Source organism: Nannospalax galili, unplaced genomic scaffold (assembly GCF_000622305.1).
Source record: "Nannospalax galili isolate Female #2095 unplaced genomic scaffold, S.galili_v1.0 scaffold116, whole genome shotgun sequence".
NCBI lineage: Eukaryota > Metazoa > Chordata > Mammalia > Rodentia > Spalacidae > Nannospalax > Nannospalax galili.
Genome location: NW_008340206.1, coordinates 462,704 through 474,211, shown reverse-complemented (window position 1 = coordinate 474,211; position 11,508 = coordinate 462,704). Strand labels below are relative to the sequence as shown.

General features: G+C 39.8%; 1 protein-coding gene across 1 annotated transcript in view; it reads right to left on the bottom strand.

Annotated features, from left to right (window-relative positions):
- Ctnna3 (catenin alpha 3) overlaps positions 1-11,508 on the bottom strand; it is a 1,668,564-nt gene that overhangs the window by 1,253,358 nt on the left and 403,698 nt on the right. The window contains exon 7 of the mRNA XM_008835377.2: positions 2,305-2,505. Coding sequence (XP_008833599.1) covers positions 2,305-2,505 — 201 coding nt within the window. The remainder of the gene's footprint in view (positions 1-2,304; positions 2,506-11,508) is intronic.

Sequence of the window (11,508 nt, the reverse complement as noted above, 5' to 3'; positions counted from 1 at the left end):
CTGTTATACTAAGTGAAGTAACACAATCTCAGAAAAAAAAATCGACATATGTTCTCCCTCATATGTGGATCCTAGGATCAGACTCTGATAAATAAGTATGCAAACAGACATAACTCCAGGAACCAGGACAAGGGTAAGGAAACAGTGAGGTAAAGGAAAAGAAATAACCTGAAGGAGAATAGTAGGTGACAGGCCTTAATAAGTGAGATATGGATAAAAATTGGGTTAGTCTAAGGGACCGGGTAGGAACCTAGGGCTGAGGAACCTAGGGGATAAGGAGAAAGAAGAAGCTCAACAGAGGTAGGATCACAGGAGCAAGGGTATTAGTAAGGAAGAAAGGGGGGGAAGTGCAGGCACCTTAAGTGGGAAACGATGATAGAGGGGGGAGACGATACAAGAGAGAAACAATGCCTAGCTAGTCACGAAAACCAGAGGGAACCATATTATTCCTACAATCTACTGACAAATTATACATAATAGATCAAGAAAAATATCTCTAGATAAGGTTTATTTGAGACCAACTGGTCATTACCCAAGATTTATCTGCAAGACACACAGTAATTAAAAATGCCAGAATGGTGGAACTAACCTTCTTGGATGTTTAACAGACATCCTTGAGATCTATACTAATTGGGTCAGAGGGATTCAAAGGACACTTTTTGCTCCTTGCCCTCCTAGGTCGATTAGTTCCCAGGGACTATGAGCATCACGCGAAACGTCCTGTAAAGGTAGTGAGGTCATCTGGCCTCTTGATCAAGGAAGCTGAGGAGACCCCACCAGATGTACTTGAGCCAGTGTCCAGTCTATAAAGAGTAGTGTCAACACGGAGGTATCATTTCCTCCATGCTTCCAAGAGAAGCCAATAATGGTCGAGCAGGACCTTTGACTTATCTTCACATGGATGGAACTGGTACAAGAAAGGAGGCAGGGGCTCCTCCCAAGCCCATGGGACCCCTGAGGTACAGATCCTCAAACGACCTCAAGAGTAAAAACAAATCAGTTTATCTGGTCCAATTGTATGTCCTTAAACACCCAAAAGGGAAGTATAACCAAAGATTAAAGGGGCCAATATAATTTCATAACAGCATACATATATATAACTAAAAGTTACTTTACAAACAGCAAAGCCAGACAGGCGATACCTTCATTCGAGTTGTTGGCCAGGATAGATAAAGTCTCTTCCAGACAGTAACCCAACATACTACTGGAAAAATGAACAGCAGACCCCAATTCTATCCAAAGGAATACTGACAATGGATTGCTGTAGATGGACCTTTTAAACGTTGGAACCTCATTTAATTTTATGTCTTATAGAGTTTATAATGAGTAAAAGATTGTATAAGTGTAATAATTCATCTGTAAACCTAAAAATGTACAGCCAATTTTGAAAGAGATGTACCCTAGCTCAGAAAAATGTTATTGAATAGGTTAATGCTGTTGTAATGAAATGTTTCTTCTAACTAAAAAAAAAAAAATGAAAATAAGCAAACAAAAATATAGTAGAATATACTGCAATGAAAGTTATTTTAAAACATGAATTATTTTTGGAAATTTCTATTTAATTCTTTCAGTCAACAGCTGACAAAATGTAATTTAAACCCTAAGAATTTAAACCCTAGCTAAGCGGACTATGTCAAGACCTTCTTGTCTATTTTAGAAACAGCACTACGATTTGATGTGAACAGCAGTTACAGACGCCCCATAGATAGGTATATGCATAATATATAATTAAACGCAAAGGACCTTAAAACAAATGTTTAAGTTTAAAAAGTATTTTCAAACTTTCTGTGTGATATTCAAAAGTGGGAAATTTTGTGACACTACGTCACAGTTGGGAAAGATGAAGAGTCGTCCTACCGGCCCGCGCTCTTTACTCCCTTCAAACACTGCTCCCATCCCTGCAACAAGGGCTTCTATCCACCACCATCCGAACTTGCTTCCTTGCCATGTTGCTGCCAACTTCGGCCTGACCAGCATACCCCTCTCTTAGATCGTTTTTATTCCATAAATCAATGTGCAATACTAGTTTCTATTATCTGATTCTGACTCTCCAACTAAGACTCTCATAACCTCCACAGACGAAACAATCATGCAGAAATGCTTCTCCTGGTTCCAACCCTCGACACTCCCAAGGCTACTTAGTGTCCACCATGAAGGATGGAACAGAACCCACCGCGAATGCCAACCTACATAAAGTCACCCAGTGCTTTACAAGCGATTGCATTTTGTTCATGAAAGCGTCTCAGCAAATACTCCAAACACAAAGAAGACATCGCGATAATGCAAGGATCAAATGTCACCTACATTGTTCATGTACTCGGACAGCAGGTCCTGGAGAGCCTGGCGAATAGCGTTGCACTCCGCGATGATCCGCTCTCGGTGGAAGTCTCTGGTGCAAGAAGAGTCGGCCAATAGTGCGGCCCCGCTGACGATGGCTTCTAGGCGTTTCTCCAGGGAGGGTCTTAACTCCTCTGTCACTGTGAGTGGGTTCAGGACAATTAAATTCTAAGAGAAGAACAGATTTGGATGGTTAGAGCTCCATGGAATTACATTTTAATAAAAAACAAACATCATTTGTTTTCATGCTTAGAATTCAAACGCATGAATCAGGAGAACTGTGCTGTTCCAGCCGCACCAGTTTTCACAGACTAAGAGGAGCAATTGTTCTGTGACTGATCAACGGTCCTGTGTTTATGAATGTGGGTTTTCCTGCCTGACAGTCCTGGATTCAAATCCTGCCCTTTGCTCTCACTAAGGTGTCTTTGTTCCCTGAGTCTCTCTTTTGTCTGTAAAGCTGCAATATTGAATGCTGCTTGAACCACAAAGCTGTCAGAAGAATAGTACAAACACTTAACACCATGACTGGCACACACTGTGAATCACACCCTAGTGGCATCTCCGAGCTGCACTAACAGTTTTTTCACATACACCATCTCGTTGCAGTACTCTGAGGAAGCAGGCAGCCCGGGTGTAATTAGCTACACTTTTCTGCTGATTCACGAGACTGAGAGGCTGTCTTACTCAGGGTCAAAGAGCAAATAAGCTGTTAAATTCAGACAAACAACCATCTTATAATTCACAATTCAATATCATTTTCGTTATGCCTCACCGTAAGTCATAAGCGCTAATTAACTTTACCATTACATACCAAAGAAAATTTTGGGTTCTAATTATTCATTTAAAAAGTAAAACTCAGCCGGGCGTGGTGGCACATGCCTTTAATCCCAGCACTCCTGTGGCAGAGGCAGGCGGATCTCTGTGAGTTCAAGGCCAGCCTGGTCTACATAGTGAGTTCCAGGACAGCTGGGGCTACAGGGACACCCTGTGTCAAAAAGACCAAAAAAAAAAAAAAAAAAAAAAAAAAAAAAAACACAAGGGCTGGGAAAGGGTGGTAAAAAAAATATAAAAAAAAAAAAAAAAAAAAAAAAAAAAAAAAAGTAAAACTCCAGGGCCTGGATAGGTGGTTCAACAATTAAGCACACCAACAGCTCTTGTAGAAAAGCTGGGTTTGGTTTCCAGAACCACATCAGATAACTCACAACTGCCTATAACTCCAGGTCCAGATGATCTGGTATCCTCTTCTGGACTCTGCAGGCACTGCACTCACATGCTCACACACATAAGCATACACATAATTAAAATAAAATCTTTTTTAAAGTAAAACTCTATCTTCTTGTTGATCTATTCTAACTTGAAGCAATCCCAAGATGTTGAAAAATGACATGGTATTTTTAAGGTTTATAAAGACACAATAAGTCTCTGGTAATAGAAGTCAAGATAATGCATATCTTCTAAGAAAAATTGGAGGGCATGCTGTTCTAAGGGCCCTTCATAATAATACTTTAGAGGAGAAAGGCTTTAAAGGCAAGGCCCAATGTGATCTTTGAAGAAAAAGTAAGCCTAAAATACAAGCTCTCTGAAGAAACTTTAGCAGAAAATAAAACCATACAATGATCTTCCAAGTATGACATCAGCAAGTGAGTGGATACACTGAGCCCATTATAGTCTCATAAGACATTGTATATAGGAATATGCATATTAATGCTGATATGCATTTGCAAGTATGCAAATATCTTATATAATGTGTGCATGAATATGCATGTTACTAGAGCTGTGTACATGTATACAGATATAAGTAAAATTCTACATTGATCATAGTGCTCTATTACGCTACGATAAACATCTCATGTAAGAAGTAGGCAGGACACGATTTTAAAAAGCAGTGAGAAAAGGTATTTGCTGCACAATTCTTGACCTGAGTTAGATTCTCAGAAGATACATGAAAGTAAAAAGAGAATGCTGATCTCCACACGTGTAGCATGTAGATCTCTCCCCACATGCAACACACACACATACACACACACACACACACACACATACAAAATTTAAGGCAAAGAGGCACATTTGGAGAGTCAAGCTTAAAAGAGAAAATCATTACAGAGACAAATATTTATAAGGCATTTGTTAAAAATGAATGCTTTGTAATGTTCACAAATTACAAAATATAATATAGATATAAATTAGCCTGTGGACCTGAGGTAATATTCATCAAATATCTTTAGAGAACTCAAAAGGAGTCTTCTTCCAGGTTCTATTTCTCAATTAGTCTCTTCATTTTTTCTTTTTTACTTGACCAAAAAAAATGAAAACAGAATGTGAAAGGAAATTAATTTCACAAAAGCTAAATTTCTCCTTTTTCCCTTGGTCTCCAGTCCGGGAACCCAGTCCATAGGCTACATCGCCTACATTCAACACTGCCTATACCCAAGTCTTCCCTCCTCAATTGAATCTCTCTGGGCACATGCCACAGATACACTCAGAGATGGGTCCCCTAAAGATTTGAAACCCAGTCACGTGACAATGATGACTAGACATCGATAAGGGAGCAATCCTGGAAGTTAAAGGTTTACACTAGGATAGAGGCCAGGGAAAAAGGGGAGAAGTGGGGAAAACAGGGCTAATGGGGGGAGAGGACAGGACTGATTAATCAAACCTACGGATATGTGGAAAAACCTTACAGAAATTCACAGTGTCTAAGCTTGCTAAAAACTTTGTATGTTTATTTTAGTGTTTAGAATTTCATATATGAGTTGGTATGATGGTGCCCCCTTTAATCCAAGCAATCAGGAGGCAGAGGCAGGCAGATCTCTGAGTTCAAGGCCAGCCTGGTCTACACAGTAAGTTCTAGACCATCTGGGGCTACAAGAGATTCTGTCCCAAAAAGACAAAAAACAAAAAAAAGAATTTTATACATGAGTATTGTCTTTGCATTATTTCTATCCCTATCAGTCCCCCTCAACTCCTCCTATGCCCCCACATGCCTCAATTTCTTGTCCTCATTATTATCATTACATATACATACATAGATACATATATATGTATACACAACACACACACATATATATGTGTGTATATATATATATGTGTGTGTGTGTGTACTGAGTTCATTTAATGGTGTTTGTGTGTACCTCTGTTTAGGACTGCCCTCTTGGGGAGCTAGTCCCCTGAGAAAATTGATTCTCCCTCCTTCAGCATCCATTGAGTGTCTGTAGTTCTTTATCTTGAGTATGACTCTGTGAAATTTCCCTCACCCATCTCGGCTTGTCAACTGGTTTTGTCATAGCTTATTAAAAATTTAATTTTAAGAGAAAGCTTGAACAGAGATATCATGCATGGGTAGATAATACCCCAGAAGACATGGGTTATTAAAATCTTAGAAGCTGGAGAGATGGTTCAGTGGTTAAGAGCACTGGCTGTTCTTGCAGAGGACCCAGGTTCATTTCCCAGTCCCCACATGATGGCTAACAACTGTGCACAACTCCAATTCCCAGGTGGACGCCCTTTTCTGACCTCCATAGGCATTTCACAACATGGGTACACTTAAATACTCATACACATAACATTCAAATAAAAGAGAAAATCTCAGTGCCAGCCATGGAATACCTCCTTATGAGATTAGTCAGGGAGCTCCCCAAGTGCCCAAACAACACAGGTTAGCCATTGGTCTTGTTTGCCCACCGTAGCTAGATGGTAACGCTCTATTAATGAAGATACCACTCACTTTGGTTGCAGGAAGTAGAAAAATCAAGCTGGAACTGACCTAGAGATGTCCTCCTTACTGGCTAGCTTTCATAGCACTGGAAGATGCTGTGCAGGCCACTGGGAGAGAAACGTCCTCAATGGTCTTACCCAGTACTGGACCCTGCACATGGCAGGAACAACCTACCAGTCAAGATGTACCCACTGATGCAATAGTGGCATAACTTTTTCAGGGGTAACCAACTACTTTCTGCTGGGATTTAAGGTCTGTTCCAAATGAGGAAAATCATCCTTGGTACTATTAACCTATTTAAAAAATCTGTGGCTGGGGAGGTATGGGATGGGGGAGCCACCTGATGCTGTTTTGCTAAATGGATATGTTGTCACACTGCCTTCTAAATATTTTGCTCATACTCAGAGATCAGTGCTACACTACACTGAGTCAAAGAGGCTTCATGTCAAGTGGGCAGTAATCAATGCAGAGGCTTGCAGCTGATCTAAGCGTTAAGAATGACTGTTGAGAGCTCAGACCTAAATGGTACGTTTATATCAACACCTCCCTCCAAGGCTCAGAACACATGATGGAAGAGTGGGCAGAGAGGGCCAGAGGATGAGGAGGAATGTTATAAAAGGCTGTCCTTGGGACACGGCATGGCCATTGCACCCCCGAACTCACAGCAGCTGTGGTGACCTGCACAAGTTCAAGCCAGTCAACATTCCAGCATGGATGGGAAAGGGGTCATGAGGCTTCACCCTTAACATAGTAAATGATTGGCAATTGGCAGCTGCTGAGGGAGCAGGGGTGATTTTTCTTCCAATGTGCTGCAGCTATATCTGCCCTGGGGGATGGCCCCACACCTGTGGGCATGAACGAAGCACTGTTTGGCCTCAGTGGATTTCTTCAAAAGAAGACATAAGGTGAAAAGGGAAAGTATTGGAGGTGAGAGGGAAAATTTGGATTAGCTACAAGCAAGATACACTGCATACATGTATAAAATTGCCTAAGAAGAAATAAAAAATACTCTTTTCAAAAAAATCAGCAATCACATCTACCTCATCATTTCTTTGACCAATTCTGCCATGACTTTCTTTGGCTCATTAAGTTAGTACAAACTTTACACTCCCTGATTCACAACAACATTAAAACAAAGCATTTTTTAAAACAGCCCTCTAAGGTGGCATCTCCATTACGAAAAGACTCCAAAAACAACAGCATCACTATTCAACTGCTCAAGGGCGATGACAGGAACAGTTGATGTCTCTTACATTATGGTGACGGGAAAAAGAAAATCCCAAATCTGCACTTGCATAAATGTTGTAAGAACCTCCCTCCTCTCCAAACACCCCCACCAGTAATGTGATTTGGGTTTTGGTTTGTAGTACTGGGGTTTAAATCTAGGGTTTTACTCATGCCAGTCAAGCAGTCAGTCTACCACTGAACCATCTCCTCAGCCCTTCATGCAGCTGTGTAACAGTTTTACTCTCTGGTAGGACAGGTCCCACCTCAGTAACTTCCTCTCTATTGATGGTTTTTTCCTTTAAATGAGCTGCCATCTGCACCTGACAAATCTAGCCATCAACAAGCATGAAGGATGCAACACATCCAAACATATAACCATCTAAAATACCACCCAGATATTTACCATGTACCCCATTGTTAATTCCATATTTACTAATTACTGTTTTTCAGATTCTGAATAAAGCTTTAATTCAAACCTTACACAGAAAAAAATCTAAAATAAGTGAAAGCAAAACATCAATATGACTGGGAAAAGACATCTGTATTTTAATAAACAGGATATAATAAACCTTATCCATCATTCACACACTGTATATTGTGTGATGGGATTGATCAGATTTACATTCAAAACACTAAAAAAACTCACACCTATTCTCCAAAGTGAAATTGCCTATCAAAAGAGATGCAGCTATGATTATAATCAAGTACCAACATTCTTCACAAAAATACACACTATTCTGCAAGTTGGGAGCAGCAGAAATAATAAACACACAGCATAAATAATGTTTCCCAAGCAACTACATAATCAATCTCCAGAATGAGTGATAAAAATGGGATAAAATTTCTCCTTATTATTTCCAACAGAAAACGCTATGGGGATAACTCTCAGGATTTCCTTCGCCTGGAATTGCCTTTAATGTACCACCACTCAATCTAAAAACTAGATGCTTTAGTTACTAAAAACTCTAAGTGAAGGCAAAATGTGAGAGAAGACCTATTAATTAACAAGACGATCAACACCAATTATTTAGAGTACTTTGGGAAATACGTGTAATGAACACACACAAATTTAATGACATATTTAGCGATAAGTCAAAATGTAACTTACATTTGACTGTGTATTAATTGATACAATGGTAAAATAGAAAATATTGTAGAGAGATACTCAATATGCTTGTAAAGTAAATTACACATATAAATTCCTTCCATCTTTTTTCTCTACATAATGAGCTATTCAAATTAGCTACGGTGCTGTGATGAAAGTTTCAGCTAGGCACTGATAAACACTGCAGTCATGCGACTCATCTCACAGAAAATCAGTAACCTTCTTTTCAGCATATTTCTGCCAGGGTTCAGAAACTTGGTCATTCTACATTACACACTGGGAATTCTTTCTAGTTTTGTCTGGGTATGCTAATAATAAAATGTACATTAAAAGATTCTCCACTTTTTGAAATTTCTGTACAAAAGGGTCATAGCACAGCATTTCTGGGCTTTGCCTGGCTGTCATGTTGAATATAATTGTCATATTGTTGCTGACTAAAGCAATAGACCTTAATAAAGGAGCAAATTAAGGTTTCATTGCTGATCATCTATTTAGAAATCCGCTTGGTATGTTTGGTTTATCTTTAGAACATAAAAATATATAAGCAGTGATAATTAACTTCTGTTTATAATAAACTCAGAGATATATAGATTTTTATTTTCAGATATTTTGTGTCACAGATCTTTTTATACAATAAAACTATAAGTAAAAATACAATGTGGCAATTTTTGAATAGTGCTAATCTTCATCAGCTGTCTTTAGCAATGTCATATGTATACGACTTTCTCTGGCCATGGGTTTTACTGATTTAAAGCCTAATTTGCACACAACTTTGCAAAATTTAAGTAAACATTAGGATTGTTCCTGACATTTCCAAGGCTTATGCCAGTTGTTCTGTCTGCAGAGTTCCCCAAGAAAGCACCACACTGATAAAGACGAAGAGGAAATTTCGGCACACGGGGGACAAACGGAAAAATAAGTGATCCCGTTGGCACTTTATCTCTGCCTGACTCTTCCCTCCACTTTTCTCAGTAATTACGTCCCTTGAGGGACATAGCAGGCTAAGTACAAGCCCTGGATTCACAGGTGGAATGCACACAGAAGATAGAAAAAGTCTGGCCACCGTGGCACAGCCACACTTAATAACTGTAAAACTTCTGAAGCAGTGTCTGTCCTAGAGCTCTTCAAACAATGATGAGAGACAACACCTGCCAGGTGGTAATGAGTTCTCAGGAAAAGCAGTCTCTCAGAATCAGGCCTGGTGGCTCATACCTGTAATCTCAACACTCCGGAGGCTGAGGCAGGAACATCATGATGAGTACCAGGCTCTCCTGGGCTACCTAAGAAGACAGGAAGGCCCTGTCAAAAAGAAAAAAGAAAAAAAAAGGCAAAAGCCAAAATTAACAAAAACAACCAGCATCTCTCCAGTGCTTTTGATGTGGTCCTAACACCTTCCTCATATTCTTCAGAGCACCACTGTTTAAACACGGTGGACATGGGGTCTAGAGAGATGGATCATCAGTTAAGAGCACTGTCTGCTCTTGCAGAGGACCCGTGTTCCATTACCAGCACTCACATGGTGGCTAACAACTCCATGTAAGTCCAGTTCCAGGGAATCCAGTGCCCTCTTCTGACCTCTGTGAGCATTGCACAACATAGGTGCACTTACATACATGCACTCAATACACTGATACACATAAAAATAAAATGTTAAAGATGGTGGATATTCTGAATAGTTTGAAAATGCAACCAACTAACCAACTAAAAATGTTCTGGACGAGATAATAGTTAAAAGCCTGTTCTTTATCTGGAGTTGAATAAATCATTAAATACAAATTAATTCAAATATTTCTGGACAGCCAAGGCTAAAGAATAAAATTGGCGTGCATTAGCCTAAAAGTACTACAAAGACTCATTATTTTGGGCTCCACATAAAGCTATATTGTCTTGATAAAAGAAACTCTAGATGAAGTTGTATTGCCTTCAAAGTATATTCTACAGCACTGTCTAAAAGATCTTTCTGTAATGATGAAAATCTTCTGCTTTGACCATGGACAACATGACAGCTACAGTTTGATTTGACAGAAACAATTGAGGCTGGTGTAACTGAGAAGCTGAGCTTTCAGTGTTCTTATTGGGATTAATTTTAAATGTAAAAATGCATATATAACTAGTGGCTACTGTGGGGCCCAGCACTTGAAGATGTTTACATTTTCATTGTCATGACATGAGATTCTTCCATTGTGATATCTTTTCAGGCAACTTTCACCAGAAAAAAAGGCAGTGGAGACCCCCATGCTGCAGCTCAGGGCTTCTATCCTGTCCTATGTTAGTTAGGAAATCTCTCCTGCACAAAACAACTACTGGGGCCTACAAAGTGATGGGTTAGGGCCCTTTCCCAGGGCCTGGAGACATGGATCATTGGGAAGAGAACTTGCTGAGAATACATGAGGAAGGACCTGCATTCAGATCACAGAACCCACACAGAAGGCTAATCAACTACAGTAGAGTTACTGGGCATCAGTGTGAAAACAGAACAGGTATACCAAAGGAAAAATGAATTCTAATAGGAAAGGGGAAGGATTATCAAACCAATATTCATCTATTTCACAGATTACTTCATCCTACTGTTTTACAGTGCTCTCTTTTTTAATATTTCATTTATTATCTCCATTTCATGTGTATGAGCGTATTTCCTGCATGTATGCAACTGCACCGTGTCATGCAATGCCGCGGAGGTCAGAAGAGGGCTTCGGATTCCCCTGGAACTGGAGTTAAGGACGGCTTGTAGCTTCCATGTGGGTGCTGAGAATCAAACCCAGGCCCTCTGCAAGAGCAGTCAGTACTCTTAACCACTAAGCCAAGTCCCCAGCCTCAGCCTTCTCTTTTTATTAGAGAAAGACTCTCCGGAACTGTTTCTAACAAGGAGCAGGTATGTGACTGCAAATGCCAGTCCTTAGCGCACATAGTGAAATCAAGAACATCTGTGGGGAAGGCATCAGGTTAGAAGTGGCCACTCTCTGGATCTTTCTGCTTTACTAGGTACTTAATGGTATACTCAGAGGTTGAGCCACGAGTATTCTTTCTACTGCATTGTTAATAGTCCTTTAAAAATTTTACAAAGATACTTCCTTTATCCCTTGGGGCTTTATCAATCTGATTTACATTGTCTTTTTTTAATTAT